The sequence below is a fragment of the Phascolarctos cinereus genome, unplaced genomic scaffold, assembly GCF_003287225.1.
Source record: "Phascolarctos cinereus isolate Bilbo 61053 unplaced genomic scaffold, phaCin_HiC Scaffold_9;HRSCAF=440, whole genome shotgun sequence".
Classification (NCBI taxonomy): Eukaryota; Metazoa; Chordata; class Mammalia; order Diprotodontia; family Phascolarctidae; genus Phascolarctos; species Phascolarctos cinereus.
In genome coordinates, this window is record NW_027556402.1 from 15,820,798 (window position 1) to 15,843,231 (window position 22,434).

Sequence of the window (22,434 nt, forward strand, 5' to 3'; positions counted from 1 at the left end):
AACTCAAAAGATGAAGCATCTCTTTAGTGACCCATCGTAGAATCTTCCTAGCCATCAAAGTCAAGCTCACAGGTAGAATCCTTTCTCTTCCCTTTTCTGAAGATTGGGATGTCTACTGTTCTTCAGTCTCATGGCTACGCTCCTATTTTGCCCAGTCTTTCAGATATTAGGGACTTAGCAATCACAGCCTCCAGTTCTTTCAGGCCCCAAAGATGTAATTCGTCTGGGCCAGGTGACTTAAATGTATCCTCTTATCTCAGGTATCCACTCCAGTTTTAGTAATTTCTGTCTTGTCATTTCAAGCACAGACTTCATTTTCCTTGGCAGAGAAAACAAGCACCATCATTGAGTAGCTCTGCCTTCTCTCTGTTTCGGTTATCATCCCATCCACCCCAGACGATGGTCTTATTCCAGTGTAGCTGACAGCCCCTTGGTGTTGTCCTTAGCTTCACTTGCTAGGTCATTCTGATCTTCAGCATTCCTGACAATATTCTTACAGGATCTGGTGACTTGGCCTTGCTTCCATATTTTGAATGTTTCTTTTTAGAATCTTAAGTTAGTGGATGAGTTCATGATGATTTTTTATCAGTCCCTTCAGGAAAATTCTGTTTTCCTTTGGGTGGAAGTGTCTCCTTCCTGTGTCTCTAGAATTTCATTCTGGAGCACCTCCCACCCCTCCCGGGTAGGCGTCTGTGTTGAGTATTCGTTTTGGGGATCCTGCCTGTCTTTCTTCTGAAACCTCTGAAATGCTTTCTCCAGATTGAGGTGCTTGTCAGACTGTTGGCCTGACCTCTTTTGTCACAACCTAGGAGGGAGTAGGCACTTCCTCCTGAGGTTCCCTCGTTCCCACCCCAGCAGCCTGTTTCTCCTTGTCAGTAAGAATCAGATCTAGAACAGAATTTCTCCTTTTGGTTCCTCTTCCCTTTTGAGGTGGCTTGGAGTCAGGAAGAATCATCGTCCTAAGTTCAGAGGCTTCCTAGCTGTGTGGTCCCTGGGCAAGTACTTAACCTTAGTTGCCTCAGTTTCCTTATCTGTCAAATGCACTGAAGAAGAAAACGGCAAGCATCTTTTCCAAGAAAACCTGAAACGGGGTCATGAAGAGTCAGACACCACTGAAACGACTAAATAACAACGACCACCTTTTGATGGATGCAGTTATCACTAGGGCAAGTCAAGAAGTGATCTGCTTTTGACCTAGAGAATTCAGCAAAACGTCTGTACAGATGAAGCCTCCTATCCCTGCTAGGTCATACCTCTGTGCCAAATTCTTCATCTGTTCACTCTTTCTTTTCCAGGGCCTAGAGTATGTACCAGTGACAAAGTCACTTCTGTTCCTTCCCCTGTGACCTTCGCCCGAATCCTCTCCACCATGCTTTATCCAGATTTCCTCCCATGAGTCACCTGTCGTTACAGCTTCACGTCAGCTATAATATAGCATGATGTTTCCCCAGGTAGCTTCTGTTTCTCCATCACCTGATTTCCCTTCATTGTACGTCTCTCCCAAGCCTTGGAATCCTTTTTGTCCCTGGAGGATGATTACAGGCTTGTTGACTCTGCAAGACACAGGACTGTGTGTTTTCTATCCAATAGCACAGACTCCCAGGGAGAGGAGATGCATGGGGTGATTTTTGAGTGTCAAGAGGCCATGAAGCCCAGAAGCCTAAATCTCTCCTGCCTCGGGGTGGGTGGGTGGGGGTCCTGAGGGGATCAGTTGGCAAGGAAGCGGGGGCTTGGGGTTGGGCAGGTGGACAAGTGGGAGGGAAACATACCTTCTTAATCCACCGTGCTACCCCACCCCTACTTTTACTTACTGTTCTGAATTACGTACACCCTTCTGTTACAAGTCAGTAATACCCAGGAGGTTAAAATGGCCTCCTTCTAGTTGGTCTTCTAGGTTTTTGTTGTTGCTTTCGATGTGAGCATTTGTGTGTAGACATTTGAAGCCAAGGGCCTTCGTCCTACTGACTTCTTTCTTGGTTTTTCTCTCCTGTGAGCTTGGTTCGCTGCTGTTCTTCCTTCCCTGAGGCTCCTCCCTGTGCCACGTGGGTTGGGGGGATATACGCAGGCAGTTTTTTTCCCTCCCCTCCTTTTTAGTTCCAAACCCTTTTCCTGGCGATTATAAATCACCGGGTAAGTAAAACGGTCTCACCAGCCTTTGTTAGTTGTACTCTGTCATCCATTCTTAGTCTGAGTTTTTTCTTTCTTTTTTTTTAATGACCTTGCCCGCTTGTATAACATTTCCTTACACAAAGAACGGAACAAGAGGCAGCTAGGTGTCGAAGTAAATAGAGGCTGGCTGGTCTTGCAGCCAGGCAGAACTGAGTTCAAATCCAGCCTCAGGCATTTACTAGCTGGGTCACCCTGGGCAAGTCACTTAACCCCATTTGCCTCCATTTCCTCCTCTGTAAAATGGGGACCATGATAGCACCAACCTCCCCAGGTTGTTGTGAGGATCAGATGAACTTAAAATGACAACATGCTTAGCACCTGCCTGGCGTGTGGTAAGCTCTATATAAGTATCATTATTATCATCGTTGTTGCCTACATGATGTCATTTTCCTTCTAATTTTTCTGAAGTCCTCCCTTCTTGTTCCTTCTCTTACAACCTTCTCCCGAGGAAACTCAGGGAGCTGCCTTCGAACTTTCAATCCACAATCCCTGAAGATGCTAAATGCAGATGAAAAGAATAATAATCCCAGAGCGGGTCATTCTTCTTTTATTAAATGTACTGTGATCAAAGTTATCTGTGGGCCTTTCATAATAATAAAATCAGAAATGGATGGGAGCGCGCCCATCGCTGGGTAATGTCCAGTGGGATAGTTTGGCATCTGTATTTTGATGTTTTAGCCTCTGATTGGAGGGGGAGCAGAGAGCTCCTCCTAAAACTTCCAGTTAAGGGGATGCCTAACATAGCCGTCTCTTCATTTCCCATCAGATTATGCCCTTCTCTGTGTCATGCCTCCCCCTGGAAACCACTTGTCCCCTCAAGATTTCCCCTGCCCTGGAGCTCCCAGCTCATCTCCACCCTCTGCCCTGGGTCCCTATGACTGGAGGGCACTGGAGCTCACATAGTTTGCTTCAAGGTAAAACATGCCCAATTCCGCGGGAGAAGTCTTTCCAAACGTGAGTATTCTTGGGGTCCATCCATTCAACCTCCAGTTCCAAATGTATCTAGTTACACTGTCATCTGTCTATTTAGGAAGAACAGCATGGGAGATCCTGTCAAATTCTGTGCCAAGATCTAGGTAAATTATACAGTATTCCCTTGATCTACTGGTCTCACAATGCCTAGCTCCAGCTGCTTGATGTCTGTCATAAAGAGGATTACTAAGTCATAGTAATCACCACCATGAAAACAGATTTGAACTTATGCCTTGCCCATGGTAAGCAGATAGTAGAATCTTCATCCATGAAGGAGAAAGTATATGACAACGTAAGGTGTAATGGTTGCACTTCAAGACTGACTGTCTCGGCTGGAGTCCCGTCGGCCTGGTGAGATACAAACACAAATCTTGTAACTAGCATGATTGTTGACAGTAATTCTTAATGAACTAGATGGACAAGTTCCCATTAATGAGAGCAAGAGTGAACAATTTTATTGACTTAAACTAATAATCTCCACCTAGTCCAAAGCAAGAGTAGGCCTTCGCCCCGCCTTCTCCCAGTTCAGTACTACCCTCGTCTTCAGAGTAGTCGGACTCCCCATTCACCTCCAGAGCAAGATTTCAGAAGAGTAAGGCACCATGGTATGTAATGAGAACAGGACTGGATTCAACCTTGGTTTGGAACCCAGCTTGGCTGCTGCGTCTTCTCTCCTCTCTGGGCCTTGGTTGGGAAATGAGAGGGATGGGCTGGATTTACCGCTAAAAATGTATAATATGTGATTATTATGACTGTTAATAGTCCCCAAAAGTTTGGGGACTCCTCACATCAGAGGGGATATGACATTTGAAGTCTCAGTAAGTGCTGATTGCTTTAGTGAAAGGTCATGGCTTCACTGTAGGAATCACTGGTAAAAGCAGTCCTCACAGATGTGTAAGTGGTTAACTTTGATCGAGGTCTTTGATGTATCAGCTGTTTCCGAAGTGGGAGCAATACTTGGTCATGGTTTGTTTGGGTCTTGAAACCTTCACCTGCTTGATTTAATGGAAAAAGAGCTAGGTATATGGAGCATGGCCTAAAGTAACAAATATACGCATAGCTGGAAAATCCTTAATGGGGCAGCAGGTTTTGACCTCTGAGCCTCTTTATGTTGAACAACATTAAATTGGAAAGTAAACAAGGCCTTAAGGGAAGAATTTAGAGAATTGGAATTAATGTTCACCAAGCCATTGTAAAGTTGGTGAACCCTTAATTTTGAGGCGAATTCACTTAGAGTGTAATGATTTTGTTCTGCCCATTTATTACTTTGCTGGCTTAAATGATTTTTGCAAATAAAAGCGTGATGTGAACAAAATCGGAGGGAGCAGTATTCACACAATACTGTGTGTTATTGTCTGCTAAGTAGCTTATTGTGTTTGAAGAAGAAGTTTTTAATTTTGTTTTCACTTTTTTTTCAGTTAGCAAGCATTTTTCTCTCCCTCCCATCCCTTTCATTAAAAACAAACAAACACACACACAAAAACTCTTTGGAATGGATATGAATAGTTGAGCAAAACAATTCCCATGTAAGCCATGACTAAAAAAGGGTATTTCATTCTCCACTTTGTTTTACTTTTTTCCTTCATGACACTTACAAATCTGACAGATGACATCAGAAATGAAAAAAAAATTGCTGTTACCACTTATTCCCACTTATTCCCATTTATGACCTTTCATTCGTCCGTGGAAATAAAACAACAACAAAAACCTGATGAAAATAAATCCAGGATGTCCCAAAAGTCCTAGTGCAGTTTTAAAGTTTATGTAACTTATCTAAATAGTTTGTTTATAAATATATAGAGGTTATATATGTGTTTACATATAGCTTAAATAGCATATACATATAAATATATGTATACATACATATAGAGAAAGCTTAAGTAGCTTATATAAATATGTTAAATTATATAAATGGCTTAGAATTAAACTCAGACTTTTGAGACACCCTCTTGTTACTTGAAATCCAGAAAGACTGCTGCAGCTAGGTAGCATTATAGATAGTGCACTGGCCCTGGACTTGGGAAAGCATAAGTACAAATCTAGCTTCTTACATTTGCTAGCTGAGTGACCCTGGGCAAGTTACACGTTGTTTGCCTCAGTTTCCCCATCTATAAAATGGGGGTGTCAATTGTACCTACCTTCCATTGCTGTTGTAAAGTGCTTTGCAACCTTTAAAAAGCCATATATAAATGGTAGCTATTATTATTGTTATTATCGTTCAGAGTAATCCTATTAGCTATTATTCTTCAGTCGTCATTGGTAATATGTTGCAGCCAGCCAGCACCCATCATGTGCTTCTCAGTTGCCCTCTGTGATAGTGTAGCGACATCTGTAAAAGGTTTGTATGGAAAAGATGAACCTTTTGGAGCCAGATGCATAGTTTTTAAAGAAATAAATATAAAGTCATTAGGCTTTAGGTGACAAAACTGGTTTGGGCATCCCCTTCTGCCTTTTTTTCTTCTGTACGCTTAAAAATGTTGTGTTGATGATGTGTTTTCATATCTGTCACTACCCCTTCTCCCCCTCTCCCTTGTAACAGGCATAAAGAGTTAAGCAAAGCAGATCGGCTGGTTGGTCTGAGAGCCCATTTCATTCCTTCCCTCTGGCTTTCTCCTCTTTGCCCAGAGGTGGCAGCTTCCTTTGTTTTTTTCCTCAATCTTCTGAAGTTTTTGCCCGTCCTCACTTGGGCTTTGATCAGAGCTCTGCGGTCTTTCAGAAGTTATCTTCCCTCGTGTATTATCATAATCCTGGCATAAATTATTCTTCTGACTCCCCCGGCATCCCAGCTCTTCATACCCCTCCTCTCTGCTTTTTAGGGTTTACCTTGGATCGATCCAGTCCAATCCAATAACAGCTACTTGTGCTAAGCATTGTAGATACAATTAATAAAAAAGAAAAACAGGCCCTGTGCTCAAGCTTACAATCATGGGAATAATAATAATCATAATTTATTTTCACTGGGCTTCAGTGTTTACAGTGTATAAAATCAGGTAATTTTTATAAACATAAGGTAGTTTTGGAGAGCTAGGCAGAGCCTCGCAGCTGGTGGGTGGGATGGGATAGGGAAGCTTCTCAGGATGGCGACTTATGCAAACGCATGAGGGGAGAGATGGAATGTCGCACACGTGTGAGGGAAAGCCAGTTAGAATGGACACGCATGAATGGGAGGAATGTGTAAAAGGTCAGTCAAGGTGAGTTGGATACATGTTGTGAAGGGCTTTGAAAGCCAAACTCCAACGTTGGTATTTTACAGTAGAGATAATAGGGAGCCCCAGCAACTTCTTGAATGAGGTGGTTCTACCTGGACTTAAGGAATATAACTTTAGTAGGTAAGTGGAGAATGGATTGCAGAGGGGAAAGAATTAAGACAGGGAGCTGTGGTCATGTGAGAAGTAATGAGCATCTGAGCTGGAGTGGTGCTCTGTGAGTGGAGAGGACTAGGGAGGACGTTGTAGGTGTACAATTTAAGTTGGTTGTTGATCTGTTTTGGTAAAGATTTCCCTATTATCCTCCCCTCTTCACTAAAATCAGTCTGTCTCTGTCTGTCTACTCATCCATCCATCCATTTATCCATCCATCTATCTATCTGTCCATCTGTCTATTGATCTATCTATCCATCTGTCCATCCATCTGTCTATCTCTTGATCTGTCTACCTATGTATGTAGCTATAGATCTCAAGCTATCTAGATACAGATCAATTGATAGAAAGAATCAGTCTCACAGAAGACCAGGACAAAAGGGGCCTGGCCAGAGTGTGAATGGGTCAACAAAAACAACTCAGTGCACACATCCAACCAATATTCAGTCAAGGTATCACCATTTCAGAATAAGTTCTCATCCATAAAACTAAATGGTCTTTGGTTGTACTTTGCCTTCTCAAAAAGGACATCAGGGATTTGACCTCATCTCTTTCCACTCTGTTGAGCCCATAAATTTCTCAAAAGCTGTGAGAAATTTATTAAGCCACCTCAGCAAGAAGAATGTTTCTGTCTAACCTAGTAGCAGGATTTCCTTTCCCTCTGATGTCCAGTTTCATTTGAAGATTTTTTTTCCTTTGTATCTTTTCTTTCTTTTTGGCTTCTGTGAAAACTTCCTCTTTCTCTAATACAGGATGTCCCTAAAGTCTTAGTGCTGTTTATGCTTTATTGTTCCAGTCAGTTCTGCTGTAATTGTGACATACACATCCTCAAAAAAACAGTGCAAATCACACAATTAAAAACCACAGAGCTTATGGGGAAAATGGGGTTAAGGGCACAATAGTCGAAAGCTCTAGCAATGACACACACATAAAAAGGTTGTTGAGTTTTCCTAGCAAAGATAATGGAGTGCTTTGCTTCTCCAGCTTGCTTTACAGATGAGGAAACTGAGGCAGACAGGGTTAAGTGACTTCCCCAGGGTCACACAGCCAGTAAGTGTCTGAAGCCAGATTTGAACTCAGGTCTTCTACTCCAGGCCCAGTGCTCCATCCACTGGGCCATCTAGCTCCCCAAACACAAAAAAGTAGGATCCTAATAAAATTGCTAGCCCAGATTTATGCATGTTAAATGGTTAAGACATAAACGCTACAATGCAACTCTGGGCTTAGGGGGAAGGCCATGGCAGAAGGGGGTACAGGTAGTGGGCACCAGCCCTTCTAAGGTAGTCGGAGCTCCTGCGCCAGAGAATTGACAGTGAATATGGCACTTTACATGGACAAAGACCTGAAGTCTGCCTGTCAAAGCGGCCAAGGTTGCAACTTGTGAATTACTGCAGAGGGGAGCAGTTTTCTGAATTCTCAAGACGCTGAACAGAAGCAAACTCACGTTTATGCTCAACATGTTCCCTAAAATATATCCTTCGGGTTGAAATCTTCCCCTGCCAGGCCATTTCAAAAAGGTTCAAAGGCAGTAATTGTTTATTTGGTTTTGTTATTGTTTGAAGGGGAGTTCATGAGAAGTTTTTGAAAGTGTTCTTCACATATCCTTTTTTTTTGGGGGGGGGGTTGTTGCCCTGGAATTAAGCTGTTCCGAGTGATGTTGTAAGATTAGACAGTGCCCTGGAGGAAACTCAGAAGTAACAAACTCTAACCTGCATTTGAACAGGAAGCCTTTTTACATGTTGCACACACATCTCTTCTCCACTTGACGGGGAACTCACTACCATTAGAAGCACTTTTGGCTAACTCCCATCAGGAAATTTTTTTAACACTGTGGTGTTATTTGTAACTTTTGATTGTGATAGATTTGGCCAATAACAATAACATTACCTCTCGGTTATACATATGTATACACACACACACACACACGTGTGTCTTTAAGATTTGCAGCGTTTTAAAAAATATTATCTCATTTGATCCTCACAGCAACCCTGGGAAGTAGATGATATCATTGTGGCCATTTTACAGATGAAGCAGCCACAAGCTGCCCACTGTCTGAGGCTCAATTAGAACTCGGGTCTGCCTGACTCCAGGCACTGTGCTCCTGTCTCCTCTGTGTAGTTTATTGTAGGAATCACAGGGTTTTTTTATTATCAAAAACAGGTTGATGGGTTGTTTTAATTAAAAATTACATGAAAACCATCGGAGATAACACAGTTTTTTCCACCATTTTAGGAGAGTTTTAGAATTACAGAATAACTTTAAGGCTTAGTGTCTTGAAGAGCCTGCAAATAATTGTCTTCTATTGTTTTTTCTAAGCCCTGGCACCACAGAACTTGAATTGAGCCTTTCTAGAAGGGAGTGGATGTAGCTTCATGGCTGTTCCACGGCACTGACCTTGTCCTTACTCATGTCCAGAGCACAAGGAGGAACTTCTGTCTGTTAGGAAATTTTACCTGGTCAGGCCTACTTAGAGTATGCAGCTAATTAGCAACATTCTGCAGCAACCTTTCACAGGAGAGGCCGGGGTAGAGAAAGGGGGAATCGTTCCAGGGAGGAAGGGAGCGTAGAGGAACATTTGCCATGCAACTGGCATGGTTTATTACAGAATGAAAAGACATTTCCTATTCAAGGGCAGGAGACAGGGAGGTGACCAGTACTTTTGGAGTTATGAAAGAAGTCCTCTTAGTGAAGACTGCAGGGTTGAAATAACTCTTTAGAGCAGAATCCGAGTGTCTCCTTTCCAAGGAAAACAATTTGTTATTGCAGTGACTGTGTCCTTGGCTTGGTTTATTATACTGTTTCTTCTTCTGTATCAGTTAGAGATTTTATATCGTTAGGCCACCAGATAGCTTGGGTGGATGGAGCGGGGGAGGGGGAAGATCCCTATAGTTAGTAAATCAAAATATGGCAAAATGATTGTGGTTCTTATCGCCACTCCCCCATTCAAGCGTTTCTTTATGAGGTCTCATGGAACAGCCCCCCACCGTTCTGCTGCCTTTATCTCATCACAAAAGCAGGTTTGTTCCCCGAGCAGTCTGGAAGGGTTGCATTCATCTACTCTCTTCTCAAGAACCTATTCCTGTAGTAGATTTCTAAGACAGACCTCCAGAACTCCATTAAAACACTTCCTTTGCAGGCATGTCTATGGAAAGTTGATGAAAGTCATTTTACTGTAGAATCATTGATCTATTTAATGAAAACCCAGGAAATGACCTGGACCCCGCTATTCCTTGCTTTGGCGGGTCTCTTAAAATGTCTGTTCGGGGGTGCAGGCTTATTAACTCAGCTCTCCTTGTGTCAGCTCCCTGGAGTATTTCCTTTGCTTGCCGTCCCCTGACAAAACATCCTGCCCATTCAACTAAAGTAGCAAATTTTAACATTTGTTGTTGTTCAGTTGTTTCAGTCAGGTCCTACTCTTTGTGACCCCATTTGGGATTTTCTTGGTAGAGACACTGGAGTGGTTTGGCCATTTCCTTCTCCAGCTCATTTTACAGATGAGGAAACTGAGGTAAACAAGGTGAAGTGACTTGCCCAGGGTCACAGAGCCAGTAAGTGGCTGAGGCCAAATTTGCGCTCAGAAAGATGTATCTTCCTGATTCTAGGCCTGGCATTCTATCTACTGTGTCACCTGTCTGCCCTAATTTTAACATTAGGCGGGAAATTCTAATTGTACTCTTCTTCAGGAAGAAAAGCCTCATGGTAAAATTACTGGGGTGGTTGGGGGTGGGGTGATAGAGGAGATTATGACATTGTTCTGTGATTTCATCTGGGTAGGAAAGGCTCAGGGTGGAAACTCACGTTATCACGATGGATATCCAGTGCTTTTATCTTAAGACTTAATCTTAGAGTGTTTTCAAGGGGCCCTAAAAAGGGACGGTCACAGCTAGTCTGTGTCAGGGAGAAATGGCCTGCGGGGTCTCCCTGCCTCTCAGGCCATCTTCCTTTTGTCTACATGGCAGGCTGGCTTTCTGCCTGTGGAGTAGGGTGTTTTTATGTCCTGAACCCCTCTGATATCAACCCTTTCTCAGAATAATGTTTTTAAAAGCGGAAAATAAGAGGCAGCTAGGTGGCACAGTGGTTAGAGCGCCAGCCCTGGAGTCTTCAGGACCTGAGTTCAAATGTGGCCTTAGACACTTACTAGCTGTGGGACCCTGGATAAGTCACTTAACCCCCGTTTTGTCTTAAATAAGTAAATAAATGGAGAAAAGAAAAATCCATAGGATTATGAAGGAAGCCAATTACATTGGAGTAGTTACTTAAATTTTTTTTTTTCAAGTTCATGGACTCTAGGTTAAGAAGCCTGCTCTAGAGAGAAGTTTTCATTCAGAGAATTACAGAATGTGTGAGACAAAGGACCTTAATGATAGTCCAATAGTACTGACTTAAAAGAAGGGAATTTTCTTTAAAGAAATAACTAAATAAATGGGAGGAAATAGAAGCCTAATGATCATATTCACAAATATGGATGGATTAAACAATTAATAAATGAACAACATGAATTAATATGGAATTTAGGGAAGAAAATATAAGGCCACATCAAAGTCCAAACAAAAAGAAGAGAGAAAATTTTTAATCGAGGAGAAATATGTAAATTAGGAAAAAAGTCTATAGAACTGATAGAACTAAAAGCTAGTTCTTTGACAAGTCAAACAAAATTGATAAATCTTTAGCTAACCTCCTTAAGTGGATGAGAAGAAAATAAAAGTAACAAAATAAAAGCATGAATAAAGTAAAAGACAAGAAATAAAAATAATTTTCAGAATCTACTAAATAATTTGATAAAAGGAAATGGAATGAGCAGGAAAGTACCTATCAAAAAGGAGGAAAAAAAAGACCCCCCAGTCCAGGTGGTACTTCCAAGTGGAAGTGCAAAATGAAATTTTAATTTTTGATGTTATAGCTCTGGTCAGTTACTTTTAAAAAATATATGTATTTTCAATTCCAAATTCTGTGCCTCCCTCTAAACACTCCCCCACTCACTGAGAAGGCTAGCAATATAATTAATACCCATTATACATGTGCAGTCATTTCCATGTTAGCCATGTTGCAAGAGAAAAAAAAAAGGAAGAAAATGAAGAAAATAAAAGAAACTATGTTTCAATCTGCACTCCGAGTTCATCAGTTCTTTCTGTGGACATGGATAGCATTTTTTACCAGGAATCCTTTGGAATTGTCGTGGTCATTGTGTTGATCAGAGTAGCTGAATCTTTCACCGTTGGCTGTTGTTACAATGTTGCTGTTACTCTGTACAGTGTTCCCTTGGTTCTGCTCGCTGCACATTCCATCAATTCAGATTCGTCTTCCCAGGATTTTCTGAAACAGCTCCTTTATCTTTTTTTATAGTACAGTAGTATTTATTCCATCACATTCGTATACCGTAACTTGTTCAGCCATTCCTCAGTTAATGAGCATCTCCTTGATTTCCAATTCTTTGTTTCCACAAAAAGAGCTGAGGGGTGTGTGTGTAGAAAAGAATTTCCTTTTCTATGATGTCTTTGGAAATACAGATCTAGCAGTGATATTACTGGGTCAGAAGGCACGCACATTTTCTGCCCTTTGGGCATAGTTCCAAATTGTTGTCCAGAATGGTTGGCCCAGTTTACAACTCCACCATCCCCTCTAGCATTTGTTGGTTTCCTTTTCTAAAGTGTTAGCCAGTCACCGATTTCCTGACTTTTCTTGACCTTTTGTTCTTCCAGATGAATTTTTGTTATTTTTTTCTAGCTCTATAAAATAATTCTTTGGTAATGTGATTGGTGTGGCACTAAGCAAGTAAATTAATTTAATTAGTGTTGTCATTTTTATTATATTGGTTCAGCCCACTCATGAGCAAATGATATTTCTCCAGTTGTTTTGATCTGTCTTTATTTGTGTGAAAAATGTTTTGTGATAGTGTTCATATAATAATAGTTCATCTGTATGTCTTAACAGGTAAAATCTCAAATATTTTGTACTGTCTCCAGTTATTTTAAATAGAATTTCTATCTTTTCCTGCTGGGTTTTGTTGACAATATGTAGATGATATATGATGATATATGAGATTTTATTTTAATATCTTGCAACTTTGCTAAATTTGTTAATTGTTTTGACTAGTTTTTTTAGTTGATTCTTTAGGGTTCTCTGTACTATCATTACTGTCTGCAAAGAGAGAGAGTTTTGTTTCCTCATGGCCTGTTCTAATTTCTTACATGCCTTTTTCGTGTCTTATTGTTATAGCAGTATTTCTAGTACAATGTTGAATAATAGTGGCGATAATGGATGTCCTTGCTTCATCCTGATCTTACTGGAAAGGCCATTAAAGATAATGCTTGCTTTGGTTTTAGACACATACTGCTTATCATTTTGGGGCAGCTAGGTGGCACAATGGATAAAGCACCAGGCCTGAAATCAAGAAGATCTGAGTTCAAATACCACCTAAGACACTTAACTAGCTCTGTGACCCTAGGCCAGTCACTTAACTCTGTTTACCTCAGTTTCTTCATTTGTAAAAATGAGCTGGAGAAGGAAATAGTAAACCGCTCTAGCGTTTTTGTGAAAAAAACTCCAAAAGGGGTCATGAGGAGTTGGGATTGACTGAAAAGCTACTAAACAACGAAGTATCATTTTAGGAAAAGCTCCATTTATTCATTTGCTTTCTCATGTTTTTAATAGGAATAGGTGTATTTCATTAAAAACTTTTTCTGCATTTATTAATATAATATGATTCTTTTTGGTTATTAATATGATCAGTTATAGTTTTTCTAATATTGAACCAACCCTGCATTCCTGATATAAATTAATTACTTTTAAAATTTACAAAAAATGCACATATATATTATATATATGCATAAGTAGATATGTATGTGTCTGTATATGCATAGTGTACACATTGAATTACCTTTCCTTCATTTATGTGTAGGAAGCTACTTGATGCAAATCATTCCAAATAAATAATCCTATGAGATTAATTGCCACATGTGTTTAATGGACTCAAAGTAACAGTGCATAATTTAAGATCCTTCTGAAAACAACTTAATGTGTAAACATTACAGTAGTACAGTGTAGTAAAGTAGAGCTTGTTACACTTTCCAGGTATCTACATTCTCACGAATTAATGAACAATAATAGCCATAGGAATGAGGGAGATTCTTGATCCAATTGAGGAAGTTATAGGTTGCCACCCTTTGGAGACTTTGTCCCCTTTGCAGCTGTGACATTTCTCAGACTTGGTCCCTTTCTGTACGAAAGCAACAGAAACCAAACTAGAGATTTGGCCCAGACATTGCTTCTACAGAAATTTATTTTACAAAAGTTTTCCGGCTGATGTTGGAACATCCTTTTCAGGAATGCTGTTTTGCTCTGAAATTCATGATTTGGCCTATTGTTGACCTGTATTCCTACCCAGCCCTTGGGCCTGGTTTGCCTTGGAGATTTTTCTCCACCCACTCACTCTCTGAGCAAATGGGAGATAATGAAAGTGTTTCAATAGGAGAACTTACCTTGTGGAATGATTGGAAAAGAGATAAAACTCTTGGAGGACTTTCCTTTTCCCTTGTATCCTGGAGCTTGGCCGGGAGGTATTTCTTTCTTCCCCTACCTTCATTTGCAATGGAACTGGGCTACAAAAACACCAGATCAGCATGGATGTATGCTTGCCTGCTGTCTTCAGAGCCAAATTCAAGGACTCAGCTTCTTAAAATCCAGCTCTGAGTAGACTTACTTGGTGCCTTGAGCCGTGGTCCTGCTTTTGCAGAGATAGCAGGTGTCTGAGGGAGCAGGAGTACGGAGACATTGCACAGGATAAAGATTCTTGTTCATTCTGAAAGAGCCTAGTGGTGGCCCACGCTGGAAGCTGGAGTCCGTTTAAGTAGCTGAGGAACCCTGGGTGAGTAGGCTCAGTGAGGCTGGTACATCAGCATGGCTAGCCAAAATGTGATGGCACGCGGGGTTTGGCTGCTATGGTGTTAGAAGTTGACAGGCCACATGTGCTTTGGCTTTTCGATTCTTTTTTCCCCCTTCCTGGGCATTATATAGGTTCTTGAAGGATCTTGGGGCTGCACAATTCAAGTGTCACCCTACCTCTTCCATGATCTCAGTACAAAAACCTTCTCCTTCAAAGCCCTTTAAATCCTAGCTTTCCTGTCTTACTTTTCCAGTCTTCTTACACCTTTCTCCTCCCTTCCCCATCCCATACACTCTTCCATCCAGTGACCCTGGCCTCCTGGCTGTCCAGGATCCAGGCGCTCTATCTCTCATCTCCCATTTTTTCTCACGTCTTCATACCTGGAATGTTGCCCTTCCTCATCTCTGCCTCCTGGCTTCCCTCAAGTCCCCACCAAGTCCCGACCTTCTATCAGAAGCCTTCCCTGATACCTGTTGATTCCAGTGTCTTCTCTCGGTTGCGGTTTGGGGTGCTGGGAACCCTGAAATACAGAGGTATGGAGTCTGCCTTGAGAGAATTCGACCACTCAAGCCTTCTTCCAGTCAGTAACAAGATTTATTGTATGGCCAGTCCCCAGTGCCCCTTGATTCTGTTGTCTTCTCTCTGTTGTGGTTTGGGGTGCTGGGAACCCTGAAATGCAAGCATATGGGGTCTGCCTTGAAAGAATTGGACCTTAAGCCTTCTTTCAGAGTAACAAGGTTCATTGTATAGACAGTAGAAGCTGGCAGGATTCTAAGAATCTGTGCCCTTGATGAGGATGGGAACGATTTTAATACAGAAAAAGACTGTGGAAAGATCTGGATGGGATTAAGGAGTGGCAAGTAAGCTAATTAAGTGATCTAGGTGGTCTGGGGTGGGCCAGATGTCTCAGGCTAATGCCTGGCACTGGGCTGTGTGAGAAACAGGGGTCCATCTTCAGTGCGCCGTCATCTCCGTTGTTTCCTGTTTATATCCTTATAGCTTGTTTGCCCTCGTTTGTTTGCTTATTGCCTCCCCCATTAGATTGTGAGCAGGGAGTGTCTTCTGTCTTTCTTTGTTGCCCTAGTGCTTGCCCCAGTGCCTGACATATAGTAGGTACTTAATAAATACTTACTGACTGACTCACTTTCTGAGCCCCACCATAGAAGTCTGCTTTCCCCAGTCAGTCCTTGATCTACTTTCTGGGAATCTTCCTCATGCGTCACTCCCTGGCAGGGTTTTCTTGGGTGGATTCTTTCCCTGGATCCATAGTTGCAGTCTCCATGTTTCTAAAATCTGTGGGCCAGGAGTTTTCTCTGTGTGGCTTTCCTGGATCTAGGTTTTCTGGACAAGACCCTTTCCTTAATGCCCATAAGCTTCTGGCTGTCTCTTTCTGTGCATCTGAGCTCAAAAAATGCACTTACTGACCTTTCTCCTTGGATTTCATAATCATTAATTTGTTGATCTTTTCCATCTGTGCTGGGGGTAGTTGTATGAGAATTCAGCCATTCTTCTGCTCACTCCCATCATTTTGGTCTGGTTGTGTCACTTTCCTAGAGTTAACTTTCTTTTAGTGATTTATTTATGTTTTTGAGCATTGTGTATTCTTCCGGTTTTGTTCATCTCACTCTGTATCAGTTCTTATAAATCTTCCTGTCTCAAGATTCCTCATGTTTCCAATGTCTTACTGTAAAATAATTTATTATTTTTATGTATCATTTTGTTAATAGACTTTTGTTTCTAGTTTTTTCCTACCACAAAATGCATTACTATAAATATTTTGGAGAACTTTGTGAACTTTCTGCTTTTTTTTTTTAACCTCCTTGGAGTATATGTCTCTAGTCATGGGATTGCAGAGTCAAAAGATATCCACAATTTCCTAACTTTTCTCCAACATGGTTTCCAGAATGAGTGGAGTATTTGAGAGCTCCTCCCATAGCATATTCTCACCGTCCCCTCAGACTTTGAGTATCCTGTTGTTGTTTTTTTGCTCTTTTGCTACCTGTAAGGTAAAATCTCAGTTGTTTCGATTTAAATTTCTTTTGTTATTACTCATCTGTGACAGTATTTCACATGGTTGTTGATAGCCTTTTGTAATTCTTTTAAAGACTGTTTCCATTTGCCTGTTGGAGAATGGCCCTTGGTCTCTATGTTATTAATTCCCTTCATGTCTTAGTTATCAGAGATTTGGTGGAAAGGTATTTTTTTCCTTTTTGTTGGGAGTATCCCTGTCTGCACTGATTTTGTTTGTGTAAACATGTTATAATTTCATGTCCATTTTATCTTATGTGATCTCCATCTCCATGACTCTTAGCCAGTCCTTCTCTCTACAGCCATTGGCTTAGTTGAGACCCTTAGCACCTCTGAAATAAACAGATCTACCTCGAGTCTCTTCGTGCAACAGTCCGTACTCCATGCTGCTGCCAAAGTGATTTTTTCACTCTTCAGTTTAGCTTTTAAAGCCTTGCATAACCTGTCCCTAATCTGTCTTCCCTGACTCGTTGGATGTTCTTATCCTTCCCATACTTTGCGATCCAGCCAGACTTGCTTCTCTCTATTCTGTCTTCCAGATGCAATAGGCCATCTCTTATCCCCTTGCCTTTGTAGTGACCATTCCTCCGTGCCGGCAATGTACCCCCTCCTTACCTGACCTTTAAGATATCACTTAAGCCCTCTCTGATCCCTACCCCCCCACCTGCTAGTGCTTTTTCCCTTCCTGACAGCCTTGTATTTAACTACTTCATTTTAAATTTAATTTAATTTAAAATTTTATTCTGTGTATCCTTAGGCATCAGCATCTTCTTGTTGTATACCCCTTCTCTACCAAGAATTGTAAACTCCTTGAAAATAGAGGTTGCTTCATTCTTTATATTTCCAGTGCCTTAATAATTCTTTGTCAGTGGGATCGGTTGGTTGATAGATAGATGGAGCTGCAACTGCTTTGTCTTCTGGTTTCTTATATAGCAAGGATGCTCATGTTGCTGTGATTAGATTGTAAGCTACTTGAGGGCAGGGACCTTCTTTTTCCTCTTTTTGTATCCCTGGCTCTTAGCCCAGTGCCTGGCACATAGTAGATCCTTAGTAAATGTTTGTCATTCAGGTCGTTTCCCTTTTCCCAGCACATGAGCAATTTGCTGGTCATTGTGGACAGTGAACTTACTTTTGGAGTTATATGAGTGGTTATGGCTGGTGTGAAAACCGAGTGCTTCCTAGATCTTCTTTGCATAGACCTGCCATTCTGCCCTCATCCCTGAGGGGTTGGAAGATAGCTGCACAGGACAGAGGGCTCTCCGTTTGTGCTTGTTTCATTGATCACTGTGGCCAAAGAGTTTATCCACTTGGAAGCAAATGCTCGTGCTATGCCCTCCATCCTTGGCTGGGTCCGTCCTAAGGCAAGAGGCACAATCTAAGGCAAGGAGTGGACTCAGAGCCCATCCCATTTGATGGCGCCTTCTAGAAGTGGTACTTCTCTTCCATAGCCTTTGAGAGCCCAACGTCACATCCATCCATTGAAGAGCAGGATTGTTGTGTTAGCTTTGTACATTGGAGGTGTTGAGTAATTGTTCAGTTGGGTTGTGATTTATGGGAGAAAATTGGTAGCAAGTAAAATTACTTACAGGAGAACCTGGGTTTGAATTCTGCCTCCCTTAACTATCTGTGTCACTCTGAGCAAATCACTCAATCTCTCAGCTTCAGTTTACTCTTCTGTAGAATGGGGATAATAATAGCTCTTCTCTCATAGGTATGTCATCAAATGAGATGACAGTTTTTGCAAACCTTAAAGTAAAAATCATGTTGAAAAGTTTAAAATTCATGGTTTTTTAAAGGCTCCAGAGCTCTCAAACATGAATACTTCTGTCTGGTTAGCACAGTCTTTTCTTTTTATTTGACCTACATGTCATAGGCAGCTTTTAATACTCATGTTCAGGTCTTAAAACTCTTTGGCCTTGGGAAAAAAATGTCTTTTTACTGAAAAGCTGCTATGGTGGGAATAGCTTAAGCCCTTCCCTTATGCAAATTAGAGTAGTTTTTTTCTTACATGGTACTGAAATAGACGAAACTTGATCGGCCCAGAGACCAAAAGTAAAAGGTTCAGGCTGTTTGTCCCTTTTTGGTCACCAGGCTTGCTCTGCTGCGTGGCAGACTGGTTACTCAGTAAACATTTATTAAGTACCTTCTATGTACCCGGCACTGTTTTAACCACCAGAGATACAAAGACAGTCTGCCTTAAAGAGCTCACAGTCTGATGGAGGAGACAACCACATACAGCCCAGATACCGACTGCATAAACTGGAGGTAATAGACCCAAAGAAGATGCTAGAATTAAGGCCAGGGGCTTTGGTTCAGCTAATCGTCCTGCATTGTCCTTGTCGCATATCCTGGTTTTACATTCTTTTCTTGCCGTGACTAAACAAATCTTTTGTTCACTGTTGTTTGAATGAGTGTCTCATTTCATTCTAATATCGAACATAAAGTACCTAGGGACTGGACTGAGTCAAGCCCAGCCCAGGACAGTGGCATATACCCTATTTAGGTTGACAGATGGTCAAGACATTGCTTTTGGTTAAGGACATCAGAGCACTGTGGGAAAATGTTAAGGAGGAAAAGTAGACGTTATCTGTAATGGTTCTAGCAAAGCTCACGTGTGGTCATTTTAAAATGAGTATCCATTAGAGCAGACCCCGGTGTCGGGCTTGTCATGACTTTTGAGGTCACTAAGTCCCATCTCTCTCCTCTTGTTTACAGACCCTAATTATCTGATGGCCAATGAGCGAATGAACCTGATGAACATGGCCAAGCTGAGCATAAAGGGGCTGATCGAGTCGGCACTCAACCTGGGGAGAACCCTAGACTCTGACTACGCTCCTCTCCAGCAGTTCTTTGTGGTCATGGAGCACTGCCTGAAGCATGGCTTAAAAGGTGTGGCCTTCCAGAGTGAGGGAGAGGGTGCACAGCGTGTGAAGAGGGCCAGCTGGGCATTGAGGGGAGCCAGGAAGCTCCTTTCTAGCTAGTTATCCTTGGGGGTACTCTCACTCTCTCTCTCTCTTTCTGTCTGTCTGTCTCTCTCTGTCTCCTCCCAACTCTCTCTCCCTCCTATTCTCTCTCTCTCTCTCTCTGTCTGTCTCTGTCTCTCTCTTTCTGTCTCTGTCTGCATATCAGCTTGTGGTCACCATCTTTAAAGCCCAGTGCTTAGGTCTCTTGGGGAGTAAAGCCCTGTTTTTAGCTGCAATAGTAACCGTGGCAACATTCTATAAGAGGATTTAGGGGCCAGAAGGGAGGGCCCCTACTCCCACTTCCTCATTTTACAGCTGATGAACTAAAACCTGGAGGAGGTGTGATGACTTACTGAGGGTCACACTATTTAGTAAGCAGTAGAGATGAGATTTGAACTCAAATCCTGACTCTAAATCCAGTGTTCTTTCCATACTCTCACTTCTGTAAAGTGGTGGTGGATAAATTGCTGGACTTGGAGTTAGTAGAAAACCTGAATTCAAATCGTGCTCAAATACTTCCTAGCTGTGTGACCCTAGGCAAGTCCTTTCAGTGCTCTGTGCCTCAGTTTACTCATCTGTAAAATGGGGATAGTAATAATAGCAACTCCTTCACAGGGTTACTGAGGTGATCAAATGAGATCATATTTGTAAAGGGCTTTGTAAGCCTTAAAATGCTATAGAAATCCCTTTTGTTGTTCAGTTTGACTCATGTTTGACACTCTATGACCCCGTTTTGGGGTGTTTTTGGCATTTCTTTGTCATTTCCTGCTCCGACTCATTTTACAGATGAGGAAACTGAGGCAAACAGGGTTAAGTGACTTGCCCAGGGTCACGAAGGTAGTGAATGCCTGAGGCCAGATTTGAACTCAGTTCTTCCTGACTTCATTCAGGTCCAGCACCCTCTCTGCTGCACCACCTAGCTGCCCATAGAAGTTCTAGTTATTATTATTATTAATAGGTTTAATTTCTCTTGAATGCTGACAGATTTAATGCTCAAAGGAATGAATTTCCCCTGTTCAAGTGTCTTGGTTAGAGACTGTCAGAAAACTCTTGGCCATCATAAGGACTGCCTCCTGAATCACTGAAGACATCCTTCACCTGTTGCACAGAACAGTTAAAAGTCTAACTTTGAGCAGTTCTAAATTAAAAGACACTTTGTGATGAGGGGCAGCGTGACCTCTGTCACTAAACCACACCAGTAGGTCTAGCCCTGTGCCATGTGGCACGAGCAGTGCCCTGCGGAGGATGCTGGTTCCTTTTTCTGACTTCCTTTCCTCGTGTATAAAATGAGGAGTTTAGACCAAATGATCACTGACCTCTCTTTGACTCTGTAGTTAAATGACCACCATATTGTGTTAATCCCAAGGCTGTGAGGGCTGCAGACAAGATTCTGCTCCCAGATGAGCAGTGCCTGAATTGTACATGGGAGTGTGGGTGTCCATCTTTGGGTACTGCAGGACAGTGACTCCAGTACCATGGACCGCAGCTTAGTAAAGGGGTAGTGTACACTTAAAAAGGCATTTGATCCTTTGTGCTGTAATATAGTAGAACTCACAACAAAATTTATTCTACAGTAGTAAATTACAAAATTTTATTGGATCATAGAGCCAGGGCTGAAAGAGACCATAGGCTAAGCCTTGAGTCAGACATGGGTACACCCAAAGTCAGCGCTCTTTCCACTACTTCTTAATATAGTGTGTCAGGTTAAAATATATACAAATCCTAGAAAACTCCTATTCATCTGTCACCAAATAGAGGAGTAAACCAGACTTTTCTAAGGATTTTAGAGTTGATAGCTTAAGAAGTATCTACTTCTAAAGTCATCAAACACTAGTAACTCAACAAATAACATTTCTTTCTTTTAAAATGATGGATTGTTTAATGGTGTTCGGAATTGTTGGTGCGTCCTCTAGAAACATGAAACAGATACCTTAGCAGCAATGTTCCTTCCAAAGCCATTGCTCCTTTTTAAATTTTTTGTTGCCTTCTCAGAGGGTGGGTTGGAGAGAACCTGGAGGAAGGAAGAGAAATTGGAACTCAAAATTTTTTTTAAATGTTAAAAATTAATAAATAATCATTTTTTGAAAAGTCATGCTAATAACACCAAAAAAATGTGTTTTGTTGCTTAAAAGTGAATGACTGAATTTCCAAACTAAAGTGCAAAATAAAAGGAGTCTTATTTGCTAGCTTTTGACTCATAAGTGGAAAAGACTGGGAAAGAGAAAGTCACTTGATTGTTTAGGGTGACAGGACTAAGAAGACTTGAGATAGTAAACTAAGTATCAGAAATGACTAAAACTGAGGAAGAAGATTGAGTAGGATGATGGCCAAAGTTGCTAAAAATTGGCAGTAGACCAATGTTAATTGTAATAGTAATAATAGCTAACATTGATGCAGCACTTACTGTGTCATAATGTACTAAATGCTTTCTAAATATTATTTCATTTGATCCTCTGAACAGTCTGGGGAGGTAGGTGTTAGTATCTCCATTTTACAGATGAGGAAACTGAGGCAGACAGAGGCTAAATGACTTGTAAGCTAGGAAGTGCCTTGAATCCAGATTTGTATTCAGGTCTTCCTGATTCCAAGCCTCCCGGATACTGATTAAATCTCTTCATATCTTTGTCTCTGTCACTTTTAACCTCTCTCTTCTTCCTTTTCCCCCTCTTCCCATACAAATAAATTACTGAATGTCTATGTTAACCTTCACTCCATATCTCTGATAGAAATAACATTAGTAATTTTAGAAAGTTAACTCATTCTTTGGATTAGCTTCCTGAGAACAGTATTTGAGGCAAAAGGTACATGTTAAAAAAAATTCTTTTTTGTCTCTTTGTTTGCCTTAGCCAAGAAAACTTTTCTTGGGCAAAACAAATCCTTCTGGGGCCCGCTGGAGCTGGTGGAGAAGCTTGTTCCTGAAGCCGGAGAGATAACAGCGAGTGTCAAAGACCTTCCAGGCCTGAAGTGAGTAAGACGCTGGATCGGGGCTTCCTAGATTAAATCTGTTGTTGCCCTCTCTCAGGCTGTAAAGCAAGACGGTATCTGGTAACCACCCCACCCA

The 22,434-nt window shown here is 41.5% G+C and overlaps 1 protein-coding gene across 19 annotated transcripts in view; it reads left to right on the top strand.

The window, feature by feature from the left end:
- The window catches only part of RUFY3 (RUN and FYVE domain containing 3), a 128,636-nt gene that overhangs the window by 55,185 nt on the left and 51,017 nt on the right, over window positions 1-22,434 (top strand). For 17 of the 19 annotated variants that reach the window (XR_013484111.1, XR_013484110.1, XR_002324928.2 and 14 more), the window contains 2 exons: window positions 19,126-19,299; window positions 22,220-22,337. Coding sequence is in view for 15 of the 19 variants with exons in the window: in XM_020988517.2 (XP_020844176.1) it covers window positions 19,126-19,299; window positions 22,220-22,337 (292 nt within the window). In the remaining 4 variants the exon portion in view is untranslated. Of the gene's footprint in view, window positions 1-14,190; window positions 14,365-18,500; window positions 18,676-19,125; window positions 19,300-22,219; window positions 22,338-22,434 lie in introns of those variants that run through there. The other 2 variants (XM_020988515.2, XM_078148629.1) reach the window with 2 other exon arrangements.